This window comes from Ailuropoda melanoleuca, chromosome 9, assembly GCF_002007445.2.
Source record: "Ailuropoda melanoleuca isolate Jingjing chromosome 9, ASM200744v2, whole genome shotgun sequence".
In the NCBI taxonomy this organism is placed as follows: Eukaryota; Metazoa; Chordata; class Mammalia; order Carnivora; family Ursidae; genus Ailuropoda; species Ailuropoda melanoleuca.
This window is the reverse complement of record NC_048226.1, coordinates 26,971,914-26,993,779: the sequence shown is the minus strand read 5'-3', so window position 1 is coordinate 26,993,779 and position 21,866 is coordinate 26,971,914. Positions and strand designations below refer to the sequence as shown.

The 21,866-nt window shown below is 40.2% G+C and overlaps 1 protein-coding gene across 1 annotated transcript in view; it reads right to left on the bottom strand.

Annotated features, from left to right (window-relative positions):
* NIPA1 (NIPA magnesium transporter 1) overlaps window positions 1-21,678 on the bottom strand; it is a 71,234-nt gene extending 49,556 nt beyond the window's left edge. The window contains exon 1 of the mRNA XM_034667995.1: window positions 21,509-21,678. Coding sequence (XP_034523886.1) covers window positions 21,509-21,671 — 163 coding nt within the window. The 5' untranslated portion in view covers window positions 21,672-21,678. The remainder of the gene's footprint in view (window positions 1-21,508) is intronic.
* Window positions 21,679-21,866: the final 188 nt, after the last annotated feature.

Genomic DNA, 21,866 nt, shown 5'->3' with positions numbered 1-21,866 from the left:
CCACACTTCTGCCCTTTGCTGGATCCCTCCCAGAAAACTGTCCTATGACTGCACAGCAGTTCAGTTTATGGCAACACAGAGCAGAAAGCCAGTACCTAGACATGCTCTTCTCAGCCAGCTTCTAAACTTCTATGCCTGGGAACTCTTTCAAACTCAGGTACCACCCGTTCTTCTCATGACCCTGGGGATCCTGAGACCACGCTGTCATGCCTGGAATTCCACTCCACTCACCACCTAAACACCTTTAAGCCAGGCACGTGCCCCAGGATAGCAGCCTTCTAAAAGTTCCGATTTTGCACTCTGCTGTTTATAATACTTTGTAGTAACCTCCTGAAGCAGGCTCCCTCCCCGCTGATGTATCCTCAGCTATATCACTCACACTGGATTCAAATCTCCGCGCCTCCTACCTTCCAAACGGTGGTTGCTTTTCTACTTGTGACTTGCAGAATTTGTTTTCTCAGACCTTTAATTGATTTCTTGGGTGTTCAGAAATATTCGATAACTATTTAGTTTTATTTGAGGGTCAAGACAAACTTAAGGTCCCCTACTCCTCTGCCATCTTAACTCCTCTCTCTGTTGTGTTTCTATACACTAATAATGAACTAGCAGAAAGAGAAATTAAGGAAATAATCCCATTTACAACTGCATCATAAAGAGTAAAATATCTAAGAATAAATTTAACCAAGGAGGTGAAAGACCCGCACTGTGAAAACTATAAGACACTGCTGAAAGAAACTGAAGATGACACAGACGAATAGAAAGATATACCCTGCTCATGGATTAGAAGAATATTGTTAAAATGTGCATACTTAAAACAATCTATAGATTTGATATAATCTCTATCAAAAATATTAATGGCATTCTTCACAGAAACATTACAAAGAATCTTAAAATTTGTATGGAACCACAAAAGACCCCAAATAGCCAAAGTATTCTTAAGAAAGAACAAAACTAGAGGTATCATGCTCCCTGATTTCAAACTATACTACAAAGCTATAGTAATCAAAATAGTATAGTACTGGTGTGCAGGCACACACATGCGCACGCACACACACACACACACACACACACACATATAGATCAACAGAATAGAGAGCAAATTATAAACCAATGCTTACATGGTGAATCTGCAACAAAGGAGACAAGAGTATACAATGGGGCAAAAAGTCTCTTCAATAACTGGTGTTGAGAAAACTGGTCAGCCACATGTAAAAGAATGGAACTAGACCATTTTCTTACACCATATACAAATGTTAACTCAGAAAGGGATTAAAGGCCTAAATGTAAGACCTGAAACCATAAAACTCCTAAAAGAAAACATATGCAGTAATTTTGTAGACATCAGACTGCACGTTTTTCTGGATATATCTCCTCAGGCAAGGGAAAAATTAAAAATAATAAACTAAAAAAGCTTTTGCACAGCAAAGGAAACTATTAACAAAACAAAAAGACAACATGATGAATGGGAGAAGATATTTACAAGTGACATACCTGATAAGGGATTAACATCCAAAATATATAAAGAACTCACACAACTCAACACCAAAAACCCCCAAACAATCTGATTGAAAAATGCACAGAGGACCTGAATAGATATTTCTCTGAAGAAGACATAAAGATGGCCAATAGACACATGAAAAGATGCTCAACATCACTAATCATCAAGGAAACACAAATCTAAACAACCATGAGATATCATCTCGCATTTGCCAGAACAGCTATTATCAAAAAGACCAGAAATAACAAGTGTCGGTAAAGATACAGATAAAGGGAAGCCTCATGCACTGCTGGTGGGAATGTAAATTGGTGCAGCCACCAGGAAAAACTATATGAAGCTTCCTCAAAAAATTTTAAAAACAGAGCTATCATATGATTCAATAATGCCACTGCTAAATATTTACCTAAAGAAAACAAAAATATTAATTTCAAAAACTATATACACCCATGCTTACTGCAGCATTATTTACATAGCCAAATTATGGAAGCAACTAAAGTGCCCATTGACAGATGAATGGATGAAAATGTGTGGGGGGGTGTAGATAAATATAGATATATAGATATACACATACATACTGTGGAATATTATTCAGTCATAAGAATGAAATCTTGCCATTGGTGACAACATGGATAGACCAGAGGGTGTTATGCCAAATGAAGTAAGTTGGACAGAGAAAGACAAATATAGTGTGATCTCACTTATATAGGGTATCTAAAAAGCAAAACAAATGAACAAAGAACAAAATAGAAGCAGACTCATAAAAAGAAAGAACTACTGCCAGAGGGCAGAAGTGTGGGGGGATGGGCAAAACAGGTGAAGAGGTTTAAGAAGTACAAACTTCCAGTTATAAAATAAGTCATGGGGATATAAAGAATAGCACAGGGAATATAGTCAGTTATACTTTAATAACCTTGGTGACAGATGATAACTAGACTTGTCATGATTATTCTGTAATGCATGTCAATGTCAAATCACTATGTTGTACACCTGAAACCAATATAATGTTGAATGTCATCGTCAATAAAATCCTTCTATAAAAAATATATATTGTGAAAAATGACTAAAGGAATTAATAAAATATTATAATAGAAAATTTCACTTTATGCAAATAAAACATTAAATGAGATTACAAACAGAAAGTACGAGACAAATACAACAAAGAGTAAATGGCATACACAAAGCCAACTGTAACAATTAAAATATTAAACATCAGTTGGTTTATAGTGTCGTTCAAGTCTTCTATTCCATATTCATCTTCTGCCTGGTTTTTCCATAAAATTTTTAAAAAATAATTTTTGAAAGTAGGGTACTAAGTCTCCAACTACTATCATTTAATTTTCTACGTCTTTATTATGTTAGTTTTGTTTAATGTATTTTGAGACTCTGTTGTTAGGTACATATTGATCTATAATCATTACATCATCCTGATAGATGGACCATTTCATTAAAATGTCTTTTATTTCTAATAACAATTTTTGTCTTAAAAATCTGTTTTGATTCGGGGCGCCTGGGTGGCACAGCGATTGGGCGTCTGCCTTCGGCTCAGGGCGTGGTCCCGGCGTTATGGGATCAAGCCCCACGTCAGGCTCCTCTGCTATGAGCCTGCTTCTTCCTCTCCCACTCCTCCTCCTTGTGTTCCCTCTCTCGCTGGCTGTCTCTCTCTCTCTAATAAATAAATAAAATCTTTAAAAAAAATCTGTTTTGTTTCACATTAGTATAATCACCCCAGATCTCTTTTGTGTATAAGTAAATACTCTTATTCATTAATTTAAATAATTGTAAATGTATATCATTCTACAACATCCTGAAGCTCATTTTTATGGCAGATGTACACAATAATCTACTCAAAAGCTTTTTAAAGTTCTGTATATGATATAAAAAGACTTTAGGACCTTTAAAATCAAGGAATCACTCACAATCTTTCCTAGTGGGGAAACACAGAATGTTGGGGGCAGGGAACATCAACTCCTTTTATTGTAATGAATATAGTTTGGTCATCAGTGCTTATGAAGTCAGGGATCGCTGCCACTGCAGTAGCTGGACCCTCCTGAAGTGAAAACTGATCCAAGGATGCCAGTGGCCAATGGAATGAGATCCATGGGCTCTCCTCTTTCACTGCTACATTTCCCAGCACCATTGACCACCATATAGCACATGCATTTGGAGGTTTGAAAAAAAAATGTGTTACTAAAATGGGAAAAAACCTGGGCTACCAGGTTTTCTCCAAGGGATGGAAAAATGACAGGTTTTCTCCAAGGGATGGAGAAATGACAAGATTCTGGTCACCCTTTTGTCAAAGGGTACAAATCAGCTCCAAATCTTTCAGTCCTTCCACTTACACACTCCAGGAAGAGTTTGTATTTGCTGAAATCCAAAAGATCACCCTCACACGTTAAGCCATTTTAGGCAAAATTTTTCTGCTTCCATGGATACTTACTAAGTCAGATTTTCTATCTGGATACCTGTCCTATAGCCCTTGCTACAGACCAATGTGAAGCTCCTCCAGGTGGTCCCCAAAGGCCTCCAACCAGTAGCATCCCTTGTTCTCTGCCCTGAAGGTGGTCCATGGCTCTGCTTACCCATCTACCTGTGCACAGCCTCCTCACTGAGCTGGCTGCCTCAGGTTCCTTCCTCCTTCTGCAGCCATGAGCTCCTGAGTGCTTGCATTCCATAATAGCCCTCAGCCCCTGTCATAAACAGATATTTTTCTCTTATGTTCAAACCCAGTTGGTTTCTACAGTTTCATCTTCAAACATCACTGTACCTAAAGATCCTAAAGTCACTCAGCTGATAACCATAGGAGGCACTTATTCAAGCCTATATCCACACTCCTTTTCCCAGCTGATGCCCAGGACACTTCAAGTCCTCTGGGCTCAGCAAGAACAGAGAACCACAGAACTGTAGAACATTGAGGATTTTCTGTTTATTTGTTTGACTACACTCATGTGTCCTCTACCCTCCACTCCTAGGTACGGGCTGCAGAAGTACCAATAACTAAGTTGTACGGGTTTTTGTCTCACATTGCAAAACTTGGGTGCTAACTGGGGGTTGAATGGCTGTTTATAACAGTTGAACTATAAAACAAAGAAATGTTGTGCAAATACAAAAGAGATTTGTCAGGATGATAACATCAATTGGCAGGGAAACTGTTCAACCATGGACCCGTGGCTTTTAAAACCTTCCATTAATTATGTAAGTGCATCAGAAATACCCTTAAGATATGCCTTTCTAGCACAAAAATACAGATAGCCATCTAATTTATTTACCTTCTGGATTACACCACAGAAAAATGGCTTCAATTCAAATATGCTCCTACAGCAACAATAAAAGTTGCTGCAAACAGCAAACCTAGAGTCCATCACTATGTCCTTTACTTATTAAGTAATGCCTTGATTTCAAAAAATATGCAAAAAGATGCCACAGTTTTCACAGAGTTCTTTATAAAGGATTAAGAATAAAGAACTTTTCTTTCCAAACACCAACATCCCTAGATAAGGGTATTAATGAAAATCAATTTGAGCACTAGTATTCACTGACTTACACATGGATTTAGTACTTGAAGTCCTTTTGTACATCAATTATTAAAAATGTAGAACTTATTTTCCTAAAGAAATACTTTGGCAATATTGAAAAAGAGAAACAAAGTTGTAAGACTTATACTATCGGACTTTAAGATTTACTATAAAACTACATCATTGAGACAGTGTGGTACTGGCATAAGGATAGACATATACAATGAAACAGAACAGAGTTCTGAAATAGATCCACACATGTACAGTCAAATCATAGACTGAAGTAGCACTATAATTCAATGGGGAAGTCTCTTTAAGAAATGGTGCTGGATCAACTGGATATTGGTAGGGAAAATACTGAAACTTGATTCATGCCTCACCTATAAACAAAAGTTAACTCAAGATAGTTTACAGACCTAAAGGTAAAAGCTAAAGCTATAAACTACTAGAGGAAAGCACAGGAGGACGCCACCATGACCTGAGGAGAAACAAAGATTTCTTAGGCAGAAATTAAATCAAAAAGCACACAGAAGAAACAAAAAAAGTTACAGAGGTTAGAAGATGGTGGCAGAGTAGGACCCTAGGTTCCCCTCATCCCATGAATACAACTAGATAACAATCCCATCATCTTAAATACCCCAGAAATTGACCCGAAGGCTGGTAGAACAAACTCCACAACTAAACGTAGATAAGATGCCACATCACTGAAGGTAGGAAGTGTAGAGACATGGTTTGGGGGAGAAACCTTGGCCATTGTGGTGGAGAGGGAGCCGCCGTCATGGAGAAGGGTGAGAGACAGGCTAGCATATAGGGGAGCCTCAGAGAAAACAAATCCCCATAGCAATTGACTTGTTTCTTGAGTTCTGGCAACCAGCCAGGCTTAAAACCTGGAGTTTTAAAGGTCCTCAGACTTGGCCAGGATAAAGACCAGAGGGCATTCTGCTGCTCTTAGCGAGAAGGCAGGCAACAACCCATGGACATACAATGTGGAAACAAGCAATCTGAAGAGCACCTAGGGTACACAGTGGGGAGGTTATTCACTCCTTTCAGAGCTCGTCCTAGAAAAACAGTGTTCACAGAGATACCCCTCCAAAAACGAAGGAACTGGTTGGTGCCATTTCCCTCTCCTGCCTTTCATAAGCATAGGGCCACCTGCAGGAACCAGCACAGCATTGAAACTACCTAACTTGCTTACACCAAGCCCCACCCCCACACACACATTCTGGTGGAATCACCCTTCTCAGTCACCCTTGCCTCAGTCCCAGTGCGGCAGGCCCCCATCCCCAGAAGACCAGCCCAAACCTCTGCTTACACTGTGCCTCCCCAATCTGGGAGGTTGTGCAGAACCTCGGTTTAGGTGATGGTGGTGACAGTTCTCATTTCACAAACAGACCAGAGCACACCTAATAAAAATGTGTCACATTCAGGCCAGGGACCCAACACTGCCCCCAACAGGCAAAGACAGCCTCTGCAGATGACTGGCCTGAATGATAACGCATACAAGACAAAACAGCAGAACACACACAGCATGCAATGGAGATACTCCTGGAAGTGCCAGGCCCTGAGCAACAGAGGACACCACACTGCAGGGCACTACATGGTCTAATCTTCATAAGATCATTACTCTCAAGACCAGGAGATGCACAGAGACTCAGACAAAATGAGAAGACAGAAAAATTTGTCCCAAATGAAAGAACAAGACAAGTCATGGTCAGAGATCTAAGTAAAACAGATATAAGTAACTAGCTTGATAACAGAATTTAAAATAACAATCGTAAGGATACTCACTGGACTTGAGCAAAGAGTGGAAGACATGAGTGAGACCCTTAACACAGAAATAAGGCATAACATAGCAGACTATGAAATAAGTCAGTCATAGAAAGACAAATACCATATGATCTCAAGGATATGTGGAAGAAAGAAAACAGATGAACATATTGGAAGGGGGAAGAGAAAAAAAGGAGAGAGGAAAAGAAGCCATAAGTGACTCTTAACAACAAGGAAAAAACTGAGGGTTGATGAAAGGAGGTGAGTGGGGGATGGGCTAGATAGGTGATGGGTATTAAAGAGGGCATTTATTGTGATGAGCACTGGGTATTGTATGTAAGCAATGAATCACTGAATTCTACTCCAGAAACCAATATTGCACTATATGTTAACTAACAAAATTTAAATTAAAAAAAAAAATAAAATTTGAGGGGCGCCTGGGTGGCTCAGTCATTAAGCGTCTGCCTTTGGCTCAGGGCGTGGTCCCGGCGTTCTGGGATCGAGCCCCATATCGGGCTCCTCTGCTGGGAGCCTGCTTCTTCCTCTCCCACTCCCCCTGCCTGTGTTCCCTCTCTCACTGGCTGGCTCTCTGTCAAATAAATAAAATCTTAAAAAAATTTGTTTTGAAAACAAATAACATAGCAGAGACCAAGGGCTCAATAAACTAAATGAGAAACAAGCTTAACATGAATTAGTGACCAAGGAGACAGAATAATGGAAAGTAATCAAGCTGAAAAAAAGAGAGAAAAAAGAATTATGCAAAACGAGAAGAGACTTAGGGAACTTGGTGACTCCATCAAATGTAATAATATTTGTATTATGTCAGTTTCAGAAGAAGAAAAAAGGGAGCAGAAAATGTAATTGAAGAAATAACAGCTGAAAACTTTCCTAATCTGGGGAAAGGAAGAGGTATCCACAACCAGGAAGCACAGAGAAACACCTACAAAATCAACAAAAGCAGATCCACCAAGACATGTTGTAATTACACTGGCAAAATACAGTGAAAAAGAAAAAAATTTTAAGTGTAAAACAAAACACAATAACTTACTTGGGAAAACCCATAAAGCTAGCTGGCGATTTTTCAGCAAAAACTTTGCAAGCCAGAAGGGAGTGGCATAATATATTCAAAGTGATGAATGGGGAAAATCTGCAACCGAGAATATTCTATCCAGCAAGGCTATCGTTCATAATAGAGGAGGGATAAAGATTTTTCCATACAAACAAAAACTAAAGGAGTTTATGATCATTAAACCAGCTCTCCAAGAAATATTAAAGGGAACTCTTTAAGTAGAAAGGAGAGACCAAAAGTGACAGTATAGAGATAGAAAACATGTTTCTGTAAAAAATCATTCAAGGAACTCACAAAAAAAGATATAACATATAATAACATATAGTTAAAACGTGGGGAGGAGAAGAGTAAAGAATGGGTTTGAACTAAATGACCATCAACTTAACATACACTGCTATAAGCACAAGAAGTTATATACAAACCTAAAGGTAACCATATAGCAAAAGCCATTAATAAATATGCAAAGAATAAAGAGAAAGAAAATATATCACTAAAGGAAATCAGCAAAACTTGAAAGAGAAAAAGACAGGAAGAGATCAGAGAAACAAATAATAAAATAACAATAAATACATATCTATTAATAATTACTTTGAATGTAAATGAACTAAATGCGTCAATCAAAGACACAGGGTGATATAATAGATAAAAAAACAAGACCCATCTATATGGGAGAGAAACTCATTTCAGATGTAAAGGCACCTGCAGCTTGAAAGTGAGGGGATGGAGAAACATCTATCATGCAAATGGACGTCAAAAGAAAGTGTGCGAAGAATACTTATATTGGATGAGATAGACTTTAAAACAAAGGCTGTACAACAAGAGACAAAGGAGGACACTATATAACACTAAAGAAGACAATCCAACAAGAATATACAACAATTGTAAATATTTACACACCTCACTTGGGAGCACCCAAATATATAAAATAGTTAATAACAAACATAAAGGAACTAATTGATAACAATACAATAATAGTACAGGATTTTATTTTTATTTTTTTTAAAGATTTTATTTATTTATTTGACAGAGAGAGAGACAGCCAGCAAGAGAGGGAACACAAGCAGGGGGAGTGGGAGAGGAAGAAGCAGGCTCCCAGCAGAGGAGCCTGATGCGGCACTCAATCCCAAAACGCCAGGATCACGCCCTGAGACGAAGGCAGACGCTTAATGACTGCGCCACCCAGGCACCCCCCTAGTACGGGACTTTAACACCCCACTTACAAAAACAGACAGATCATCTAAAGAGAAAATTAAGGAAAAAAAGGGTTTGAATGACATACTGTAGGGTTTGGATTTAACAGATATATTCAGAATACTGCATCATAAAACAGCAGAATACACATTATTTTCAAATGCACATGGAACATACTCCAAAATAAATCGCATATTAGCCAACAAAACAAACTGTGACAAATTCACGAAGATCAAAGTCATACCATGCATCTTTTCTGACCATAGCACTATGAAACTAGAAGTCAACCACATGAAAAAATTTGGAAACACCAAAGATACATGGAGGTTAAATAACATGCTACTAAACAATGAAAAGGTCAGCCAGGAAATCAAAGAAGAAATTAAGAAGTACATGGAAACAAATAAAAATGAGAACACAATAGTCCAAAACCTTTGAGATGCAGCAAGTGGTTCTAAGAGGGGAAGTTTATAGCAATACAGTCCTACCTTAAGAAGCAAGAAAAATCTCAAAAAAAAAAAAAAAAACCCGAAACTTTCTAGCACCTAAGGGAGCTAACAACAAACAAAACCTAAAACCAGCAGAAGGAAGGATATAATAAAGATCAGAGCAGAAATAAATGATATAAAAACTAAAAAAAACAACAGATCAATGAAACCAGATCAATGAAAACAACAGAAACAGATGACTGAGCTAGTTCTTTGAAAAAATCAATACAATTGATAAACTTCTAGCTAGACTTACCAAGAAAAAGACAAAGACTAAAAAAAAACACACACACACAAATGAGAGAGGAGAAATAACAACCAACACCACAGAAATACAAACTATCATAAGAAAATATTATGAAAAACTATATGCCAACCTAGAAGAAAAGGATAAATTCCTAGGAACATATAAACTACCAAAACTGCAATAGGAAGAAACAGAAAATTTGAGCCAACTGATAACCAGGAAAGAAACTGAACCATTAATCAAAAACCTCCCAACAAACAAAAGTACAGGGCCAGATGCCTTCACAGGTTAATTCTACCAAGCATTTAAAGAAGAGTTACTACCAGGGGCGCCTAGGTGGCTCAGTCGTTAAACATCTGCCTTGGCTCAGGTCATGATCCCAGGGTCCTGGGATAGTGCCCCACGTCGGGCTCCCCACCCAGCAGGAAGCCTGCTTCTCCCTCTCCCATTCCCCTTGCTTGTGTTCCCTCTCTCGCTGTGTCTCTCTCTGTCAAATAAATAAAATCTTTAAAAAAAATAAATAAGATAAAATAAAATTAAAAAGAGTTACTACCAATTCTTCTCATACTATTCCAAAAAAAGAAAAGGAAGGAAGACTTCCAAATCCATTATATGAGGCCAGCATTACCCTGACACCAAACAGGATAAAGATACCACTGAAAAAGAGAAGTGTAGGCCAATATCCCTGATGATCATGGATGCAAAAATCCTCAATAAATGCAAGCAAACCTAATTCAACAATATATTAAAAGAATTATTCAACACAATCGAGTGAGATTTATTCCTGGGCTGTAAGGGTGGTTCAGTATTCTCAAATCAATCAACGTGATACACTACATTAATAAAAGAAAGGATAAGAACCCTATGATCCTTTCAATAGATGCAGAAAAAGCATCTGACAAAGCACAACATCCATTCATGATAAAAACCGTCAACAAAGTAAGGGATAGAGGGAACATACCTCAACATAATCAAGGCCATCTACGAAAAATTCACAGCTAATATCATTCTCAATGGGAAAAACTGGGTGCATCTCCTCTATGGTCAGGGACAAGACAGGATGTCCACTCTCATCACTGTTACTTAACATAATACTGGAAGTCCTAGCCACAGCAATCAAAAAGAAATAAAAGGCATCCAAATTGGCAAGGAAGAAGAAAAACTTTCACTATTTGCAGCAGATGACATAATATTCTATATAGAAAGACCTAAAAGACTCTGCCAAAAATTTGCTAGAACTGTACACATGAATTCAGCAAAGTCACAGGACACAAAATCAACATACAGAAGTCTGTTGCATTTCTATACACCAATAATGAAGCAGCAGAAAGAAATTAAGTAATCACTCCCATTTACAATTGCACCAAAAACAACAAGATACCTAGGAATAAAACCAATGTAACAAAACAAACAAGCAAAGAGGGGGGAAAGGAGAGACAAACCAAGAAACAGGACTCTTGATTACAGAGATCAAACTGATGGTTACTAGAGGGGAGTAGGGTGGGGATAGGTTAAATAGGTGATGGGGATTAAAGAGTACATTTGTGATGAGCACCAGGTGATTTATGGAATTGCTGAATCTCTATATTGTACACATGAAACTAACATAACACTGTGTTAACTAACAAATTAAAATAAAATTAAAAAAAGTTACACATCATCAACATTTAAAGTTAAATGAAAACGCAACCCACAGAGAAAGACCTGCAATTCCTATATCTGACAAAGGACTTGTATCCAGAATATATATACAAACAATGAATAATAAAAAGATACAATCCAATAAAACATAGGCAAAACTCTTTAAAAGACACCTCACTAAAGAGCATATACAAATGGCCAATAAACTCATTAAAATATACTCAATACCGGGGGCACCTGGGTGGCGCAGTCAGTTAAGCAACCCACTCTTGTTTTTGGCTCAAGTCATAATCTTAGAGTTGTGGGATCAAGCCCCACCTCAGGCTCCATGCTTAGCATGGAATCTGCTTGAGATTCTCTTTTCCTCTGCCCCTCCAGCTTGTGTGCACCCACCCGCACACACTTTCTGTGTCTCTCTAATAAATCTTAAAAAAATAAGATACTCGATATGGTATCAGGAAATGCAAATGAAAGTCACGAGATACGGCTATACACTCACAGAAAGACTAAAATTAAACAGGTGACGACACAAAATGTTGAAGAGAATGTGCAACACCTGAAGCCCTCATACATTGCTAATGAGAACATAAAATGGTACAATTATAGTGGGAAAATGTTTAGTAGTTTCTTAAAATTTAATTATATACCTACTCCATGATCCAACACTATTATTCCAAGGTACTTACTGGAAAGAAATGAAAACATTATGTTTTAAAAAGAAATATATAAAGGGGCGCCTGGGTGGCACAGTGGTTAAGCGTCTGCCTTCGGCTCAGGGCGTGATCCCCGCGTTATGGGATCGAGCCCCACATCAGGCTCCTCTGCTGTGAGCCTTCTTCCTCTCCCACTCCCCCTGCTTGTGTTCCCTCTCTCGCTGGCTGTCTCTATCTCTGTCTAATAAATAAATAAAATCTTAAAAAAAAAAGAAATATATAAGAATTGTCATTGCACCTTTATTCAAATAGTAAAAATTTGGAAACAACCAAAATGTTCATCAGAGGAGAATGAATAAGCAAATTATGGTATATTCAAACAATGGAACACTATTTAGCAATATAAGAAATGTACTATTGATACATACATCATGATGAACCTTCAAATCAGCCTGAGCCAAAAAAAGTAGATGTAAGAAAATACATACTGTATGAATCCACTTATATGAAGTTCAAGAATAGGCAAGACTAATTACCTCTATGCAGACAGGTATCAGAAAAGTAGGCACTCTGGTGTGTAGAGGATAGAATGAAAAAGGACACAGGGAGGGAACTTTCTAGAGTTATGGCAATAATCAATTTCTTTTACTGGGGTGTTGGTTAAGCATATTTATTTGTCAGAACTCATCAAACTGTACCCTTATGATTTGTGCAGTTTACGTAATTATACTCCCATATTTTTAAAAAGAAATAGTTTATAAACAATACTTAAACTTCTAGGTTAGCCCACACAATGTTGACCATAATGCATTAACTTCTGTGATAAAGTTTCTCTGTTTCTTCAGACAATGACATTCTGTGTTTCAAAAGGAAAATGAATGTGGTTTATATTAACACATTCTCCTTTCTCATCCTACTCCCTCCAGCAAGCTCAGTGGAATAGTTGTATTCTATTTCCTTACTCAGCCCATCTATTAAGTATTTACTAGAACCATCAGGTACACAGTCCTTAGTGCATACAAAAACTTAAAAAGAGTCCCAAGGCATAGTTTCTGCCCTTAGAGAGGATCCACTTTCTCCTTGCCATAATTGCAGAGCTTTCTCTCCCAGTTTTTTCCTCACAGAGAGGGAGGCTTCCCCTCTCCCCCCGACAAACCGTGAGGGCAGAGAAGCCAGGGTGGTTGATTCCTGCTTTCATGACAGGTAGATGTCAGATATTTATACCTGTGTGCTCTACTGATGTGAACAGAACAATCTAGGATAATGAGTTCTCAGGCACAACTACTAGAATGGAACTATAACAGAGATAAGCCAAAATTGTGGAAAATGAAATTTGGGCATACATGTTTATATTTCCACTACATTTAAATATAAGCATGCCTCTCAAGCATTGCTGGTGGGAATGGAATAGATATTATATATATTATATATATATTATAAATATAAATATATTATAAATATATAAATGTATGATATATAATATATAATAAATTATATAATATATAATTATAATATATATTATAATATATAATATATATTTCTGGAAATATATATACACACACACACACATATTCCTGGAAATCAATTTGGCTATACACACACACACGTGTATATATATGGTTTATAAGAATATCACTTTTAAAATTCTATTGCAAGGGACCATCCAAAGGAAATAACCCACAAAGATTTATATGCAAGGATACTCAATATAACATATTATATTAACAAAGAAACTAGAAACACCCATGTCCTACAAAAGGAGAATGGAAACATTTATGCAGCCACTGAATATTTTTTCAAAGAATATTTAACAACATGGGATGAATTCATGACAGATGGAGCATAACCACAGAATATAAATTGACACACACAGCATAGAGTCATGTATGTTCTGTCCCATTTTTAAAAGTACATGTGATGGGCATTAAGGAGGGCATGTGATGTGATGAGCATTGGATGTTACACGCAACTGATGAATTACTGAAGACTACATTTGAAACTAATGATGTACTATATTTTGGCTAATTGAATTTAAATTTTTTTAAAAGTACATGAAGAGATGTACTACCTAAGAGCAATATATGGGCCAAAACTGGATCCTGATTCTAAAAGATAAAGAGAGGGAAAACTTGAGATAATGACAGAATATTAAACACTGACCATAAGAATATTAAAGAACGATTGTTAATTTTTAGGTACAATAAATATATTATGATTTTATTTTACAAAGAGATACTCCTGAAATATCTAGATGAGATAGTATTCTGCCTGAAATTTGGGTAAAAAATTCCACTGGGGTGGGGGTGAGGGGATGGCACTTGAGGTATAGATGAAATAAGATTGGCCAAACTGATAATTGTTGAAGCTAAGTGATAGGTACCATGAGGGTCTATTATACTATTTTTCCTATGTATGTGTTTGACATTTTCCATAATAAAAAGTGGGGTTTTTTAGATTTTAAGGATACATATATTTCTGGAATATCTGATGGGTGATGTTTATTACTCTATACCCTAGATCAGTGTTAGATATATTTTGTATGTAGAATTTTTTCATTGAAATTCTATTTTGAAAGATAAGTATTGAAAGTGACTAGGAAGAGGGGCGCCAGGGTGGCTCAGTCAGTTGAGTGTCTGCCTTTGGCTCAGATCATGATCCCAGGGTCCTGGGATAGAGCCCCACATCGGGCTCCTTGCTCTGCGGGGAGCCTGCTTCTCCCACTGCCTGCTGCTCCCCCTGCTTGTGCTCTCTCTCTGCCATATGAATGAATAAAACCTTTAAAGAAAAAGAAAAGTGACTAGGAAAAAATACACCCTAAATATAACAGCAATTATCTCAAGTTGAGGAGGTGATACTTTTTATTTTCCTATTCATAGTTTTATGTACTTCCCAGATTTTAAACAATGACCAAAAACTCTACAGTCCAGAAGAAGATGCTTTTTTTTAAAGAACATGACTATTGGAGTGCCTGGGTGGCACAGCCGTTAAGCGTCTGCCTTCGGCTCAGGGAGTGATCCCGGAGTTCTGGGATCGAGCCCCACATCAGGCTCCTCCGCTATGAGCCTGCTTCTTCCTCTCCCACTCCCCCTGCTTCTGTTCCCTCTCTCGCTGGCTGTCTCTCTCTCTTCAAATAAATTTAAAAAAACAAAACAAAACATAAAATCTTAAAAAAAAAAAAAAGAACATGACTATTGCCCAGGTTCTGGGAATTCATGATATACTCTGCTGAATAATTACATCAAACCAAAGAGCTCTGACTGGGCATGAAAAAGCAAGGCAAACCCTCTGTCTGCCTGCTGTCCCCTGGGTCGAGGGCACTGCCTCTGAGGCTCAGTTCACAGTCACAAGTTCCTAGCCCAGAAGTTTTAGGGAGTGTGGGCTTAGGGAGTATGGGATTGTGCATGTTACTTTTTGAAAAGCAGTATTTAAGCTTGCATTCAGATTCCAGTTAATTAACATTACAATGTAATATTAGTCTCAGGTGTACAATATAACACCTCCATACATCACCTGGTGCTCATCACAAGGGAACTGCTTAATCCCCATCACCTATTTGATGTGAAGGGTGGTCTTTTCCAGTCCCTCATGGTTAAAAAAAAAAAAAACTTTTTAAAGCATTGTTTATTTGCTCATTAAGGACTTAATTAAAAGATTGAAAATATAAATGACATTATATTTTATACTATATCTATACACATTTTTGAGGAAAAAATACACTCTGTCCAATAGCAGTCCAATAAGACCCAGGGGTATTTTGCTTATACATTATGAAAATGAGAATAAATTATTTTTCTAAGATTTTATTTATTTATTTAGAGAGAGGGAGAGTGCACAAGCAGAGGGAGGGGCAGAGGGAAAGAGAATCCAAGGCCGACTCTGTGTTGAGCTCCCACCCGGGGCTTGATCCCACAACCCTGAGATCATGATCCGAGCCAAAATCAAGAGTTGGATGCTTAACCGACTGAGCTACCCAGGTGCCCCGAGAATAAATTTTTATTTGCCCTAATGTCTTCGGGTATTATCCACACTTACAATAACTCAGTATCAGATTACCAAATAAACTGTGAAGCCCCTCAAGAGAAAAGCCTTATCCTATAGGTGAATTTGTCTACTTCCCCCTTACCTTCCCTACAGGGACCAGGGTAAAACTGATGATCTTCATAATCAGTATGAGCTGGGTTTAGATCCTGGCACCAGCAGTTCCATATCAGGTGCATGCCTCAACTTCCTCTTCCTCTTTCTGTATCACACCTCAGGGGATCCATGCCCTCATACATTCCCCAAACACACTGAACCTGGACCGGCCCTGAGTTAGCCAATAAAATGTGGCTGAAGTAGCACTGCAAGACTTCTCAGATCAGGCCACAAATAGTTAAGCAGCTTCCACCATGGTCCTGGCAGGTTTGGTCTAGGGGAAACTACCCACCATGTAAGGGGCCTGACTTCTCTGAGACCACCATAGTGTAAGGAAGCCCAAGGGGGGCAACATGTGAAGAGACTACATGGAGAGATGGAAGAAGGGAGAAAAGGGGGAAGGGACAGAAAGAGAGGAGGGGGCTCAGCAAGCTGACATTAGTCTGGGACACCATGGGTCTTCTATAAGCCTCCTTTGTCTTCTCTTCTTATGGAAACGGTATCAGTTAAACCAGGTACAGGCTTCAGAGCTACTCTCCTACTACTCTCACCATGTTCCTTATCAATGATCTCTCCTCAGGACTAGACAGAGATCAGATAGGTGTAGATATTCAGATCTATCAATAAGTCTGGCCTCCTTTATTTAGTAGGGACCACAAATAAATGAAGTTAGCTTTAAGTAACTTGAAGAAAGCTCTGCAATTTTGTCATGAAATATAAGGTTCAGTTTTACCCTCTTCACTCCACAGCTACTCATGGCCAGTTAAACAGCATTCTGAGTGTCTACCATATGTGTCCCAAGCAGACAGGAGCTGTGCCCCGCCTTGACAAGCCAAGATCCAGGGGAACAAAGACAAGTAAACAGGCCATCATCCCATGGGTTTCAGGGGCAGAAGGGTGTTAAGGACTAGTGCTAAGGAAACACACAGGAGAGGCAACTGACCCCATCTGTCAAGGTCTGAAGGGTTCACAGAAGCAGTGGAAACTAATCACAGACCAAAGGGCTACAGGGATGAAGATAACATGTGCCTGTCTTGTCTTTAGGTGTAGAGGCAATGTGCCTAAGTGTGTGTCTGGAGATGGCAAGAGAGGCAAGGAGAAAGCACACATATATCCCACAGCTAGGGAAAACAAGCCCTTCAGAAATAATGTACAGAAGGCTTGGGGCAGCAGGTGAACACCTGAATTATCAGTTTCCACTCTCACAAGACAACTCACTCACCTTCTGAGTGTCTTAACAGTGTGACTATACCTCTAGGCTGTACTCCTCAGCAAGGAGACTATGAAATCTGAAAATGATTCTTTTATTATGGTAAAATATACATAACATAAAAATTAGCATTTTAAACATTTTTAAGTTGCACTATGACATTAAGTACAGTCACATTGCTGTGCAACCATTACCACCACTGATCTCCAGAACTTTTTCATACTCCCAAACAGAATCACTGCACCCACTAAACATTAACCCTCAATTCCCTGCTTCTTGCAGTCCCTGAAACCTCCATTCTACTTTCTGTGTCTGAATTTGACTAGGTACCTCATATAAGTGAAATCATAAAGTGTTTGTCCTTTCCTGACTGGCTTATTTCACTTAGCATATTGTCCTCAAGGTTGATCTATGTTGTAGCATGTGTCAGAATTACCATCCTTTTTAAGGCTAAGTAACACTCCCTTAAATGTAGATACCACAATTTGTTTATCTATTCATCTGTCAATGGATATTTGGGTTGTTTCCACCTTTTGTCTTCACTATGTCCTTTTGTTCCTGCTATAAACACGGGTGTACAAATATTTGTTCAAGACCCTGCTTTCACTTCTTTTGAGTCTATACCCAGAAGTGGATTGCTGGATCATATGGTAATTCTATGTTTAATTTTTTGAGGGCTCACCATACTGTTTTGCATAGCAATTGCACTACTTTACATTCCCATGAACAGTGCACAAGAGTTCCAATTTCTCCATATCCTCACCAATACTTATGATTTTATGTTTTGTTTTTACAATTGCCATTCTCATGGGTATGAGACAGCATCTCCTGGTTTTGATGACAGGGATTTTAAAAAGATCAGCTGGTTCATCCTCGTCGAGGGCATTCTACATATAGTAACTTACTATGCAATTCTCCAAAGCCTGCAGCAAATTCAAACACATGACTTTCCTGAGATTGTTTCCACAAAGCCTGTTCGAGGGCAGGATACCACCCTAATGCCATCAGACTCCCTGGGCATCCTTACCTATATGCACAGAAATTCTAAAAGTCGTAACTGGTTTTCCACAAATGCTTTCACACCAACGATTACCTTGTTTCTCTCACTTAAGTCCTGCTTTAACTGGGTTCTAACACTATAAATGATCTGTGTGCCCTCCTCCCTCTTCCCATGCAGAGTCCTTCAAAGGCTCCCCAGGAGTCAGGCAACTTGAACTTATGTTGTGGAGAGTGCTCCTGGACTATCTGGGTACTCCATTCACTGGGAAGGCCCTTTCAAAACTGTGTGAAAACCTGTAACACGGGAAGCCCTGCCCCAAAACCCCCAGAAGGGCTGAAACCAGAACTTACCTCTCCTGAAGCTAAAACTCCAAAGAAACGCTCTCATGTGGCAATTTGTTTAAAGCTGAAACTTTCAGGGGGTGCCTGGGTGGCTCAGTCTGCCTTTGGCTCAGGTCATGATCCCAGGGTCTGGGATGGAGCCCCACACTGGGCTCTCTGCTCAGCGGGGAGCCTGCTTCTCCCTCTGCCTGATGCTCCCCCTGCTTTTGCATGTCCCCTCCCTCTCTCTCTGTCAAATAAATAAATAAAATCTTAAAAAAAAAAAAAGGAAACTTTCAGTGAGACAGGTTTGTATAGTATAAGAAACTGACCAGTCTCCTTTAATGCAAGAACTTGACTTCCTAGTTCTTAGCTACCTCCTTTTTCCTCCTATCTTCTCCATCTCAGGCATTTCATAATGGTCAACTCTGCTTCTTGTTAGCAAAGGTGGGAAAAGATTTTAGGGAGAGTAGATTCTAAAACTGCATATTCTCAATACCTACAACGGTGACTGGCACATAATAAGAGCTTCATGAATACCTATTGAACAAGTCAAAACTAAATTTATCAAAACAAGGTATACGTCTGTCTTCCATCACTGTGAGCAACCCAGATAACTTGAATCTGTGGCAGTGGGTGGTAAGTGGGAAAGTATGAAATTAGCAAATATCACATTTTCACTTTTATTAATTTAAAGGCATAGTATGTAGTTATAAATAACAGTATCGACTATGGCTGGTTTTTTTCTGGTTGATTTGTTTTTTATTTTCTTTCTTTTTTTTTTTTTTTTAAAGATTTTTTATCTATTTGACAGAGAGAGAGAGAGACATCCAGCGAGAGAGGGAACACAAGCAGGGGGAGTGGGAGAGGAAGAAGCAGGCTCCGAGCAGAGGAGCCTGATGTGGGGCTCGATCGCAGGACTCTGGGATCACGCCCTGAGCTGAAGGCAGACGCTTAACGACTGAGCCACCCAGGCGCCCGTTTTTTATTTTCGTATTCACTAATTCCCTCAAACACATAAGCTGAGCTAAAATAACACTTTAGTTTTACTCAATAATTGTTTTTTATTAACTAAAGTCTGTATTAAGGTTTCCTCAGATTTTCCCTAATATTGTCATGTGTGCTTAGGATCCTCCTATGAGTCTCTCAGACTTTACAACCTCAGCAAAGGACTAGTCAAACATTTTGCAGGCTGTTCCTCAACTCATCTTTGATGTTTTTCTCATGGTAAGAGTGGGGTTGTATGTTTTTGGAAGGACCTCCACGGAGGTGGAGTTCTCCTCTCACACACCTCACCGATGGGCACATGTGTTGTTTATCTTTGAGTCACAGCAAACACTTCACACACCCCTGAAGCCCATCAAACTAATAGGTGCTCCCTAAAAACTGTACCACAGCCAGATGTGTCTTCACATCTGCATCCTAAGGAAGTCATACTTGCCTTTATTTAGATTTTATGTAAACTTCAGTGTTTTCACTTTGAAGTTTAATTCTTTAAGCAAATATTCATGATTTTATATTTTCATTTGAGGTTACAGGGCCCCTTTATCTCTTTCCTGAAGGGATTCCTGGTTCACCATCCAGGACACTCTGAGAAAGTTTCACCTGTGTTCTGGAATCAGAACTATTAAATAAGTTTACTTATTCTCAAACCCATGACCTGGTGGTTTCATTTTCCCCAGAGAACTCTTAACACCATTCTTGTGAAAATACAGCTAACAATCACAAGATTCTCTGTCCTTCTCCGAGCAGCATTTCTTTTCAGTTTCAAAGCATGTTACATCTTGCATTCAGTAAACTGTCTCAGACCTCTCTGAAAACAGAGGGACACTGGCAAAGAACTGTGCTACATCTCTCACTTTCCACATTACTAAGGAGTGGGGTTTGGTAGTGTATCCACCAGGGGAATAAGTTGGTCCATTTTTTGCTTTTTAAAAAAATCTGCCCTGCGCTTTCTTCACACTAAAGATCACTCATAATCAGATGAAGTCTAAACCAGAGTGGCTCAAACAAGGACTCCAGGAACAGAAGCTAAAGAAAAGCACAGACCTCTTGCTTGACCCTGACAGTGAGCGCCTCCTTGGCCCACCTGTCCCGCCCCTGGCCTGCCTAGTGCACAGTTCTTATTTCTGCACTGGCGTGGCCACTGCAGCGTGGCCGGGGGGCGAGCAGAAGAGCGGGTCTTGCTCTCCCAAGTGCACTCGAAGCCGCGGCCGCAGCCACGGCGAAAAGGGCCGTCGCTCCTTCTGAACAAGCACTGCGCTTCGACCATTTCGGGGATACTGTAAACGAGGTTTTCCTAGCAGCGGGTGGGTGCGGGTGAGAGGGACGCCTGGGTTCCAACCGGAGGGCAGGTTGGTGGGCTGCGCGGCTGCAGAGGGAGTGGGAGGGTCTGGGAAGGAAGAAAGAAGTCAACTAGAGAAACCCTAACGAACTGAACAAGGCCTCTCCAGCCGCTAGGGAGGGAGAAACAGGGTAGGGGAGACACAACTACCAGGGCCCGGGACGCTTCTGGAACTGCCGGAAGGCAAAACACGGCAGCGGCTGTTAACGCTGCTGGGACGCAGGGCCGCGGCCGTGCCTGCGCTTCAGGTGGGCGAGGAGCCTCCCGCCCGCGCGGCCCGCCCCTCCGCGGTGCTCCGCCTTCTCCCTGGGCCCGGCCCTGAGCCGCGACCCAAACACCCCCCAACTTGCGGCCGCTCCCCTTCCCACCGCCCGGCGGCTCTTCCCTCCACCCCCACCCCCGACCAAGATCACAGCCCGCGAGGCCCGCCCTACCTCGCCGCTTGGCGCGCACGATGCCCTTTTTTTGAAGCACGAACGTGGACCCATTCACCAGGCTCGACACGACGGCCACGCCCAGGCCGAGCGACACGGCGGCGGGGCTCGGGCTGCGCGCCCCCTCCCCGGCCGCTGCCGCTGCCGCCGCTGCAGTCCCCATTCCGCCCGCGCCCGCCCTCCGCGCCTGCGCCTGCGCGCCGCGCGCGCCCGGCCCGGAGCCCGTGGGGGTGGAGGGGTGGACCTAGGGATGCGCGGGACCCGGACTGAGTGGAGGGTGGGGAGGATTCCGAGTTCCGCGGAGGCGGAAAAGAGGAGGGGGGTACCTTGGGCTCCGCGACAAGGTTGCGGCGGGGGG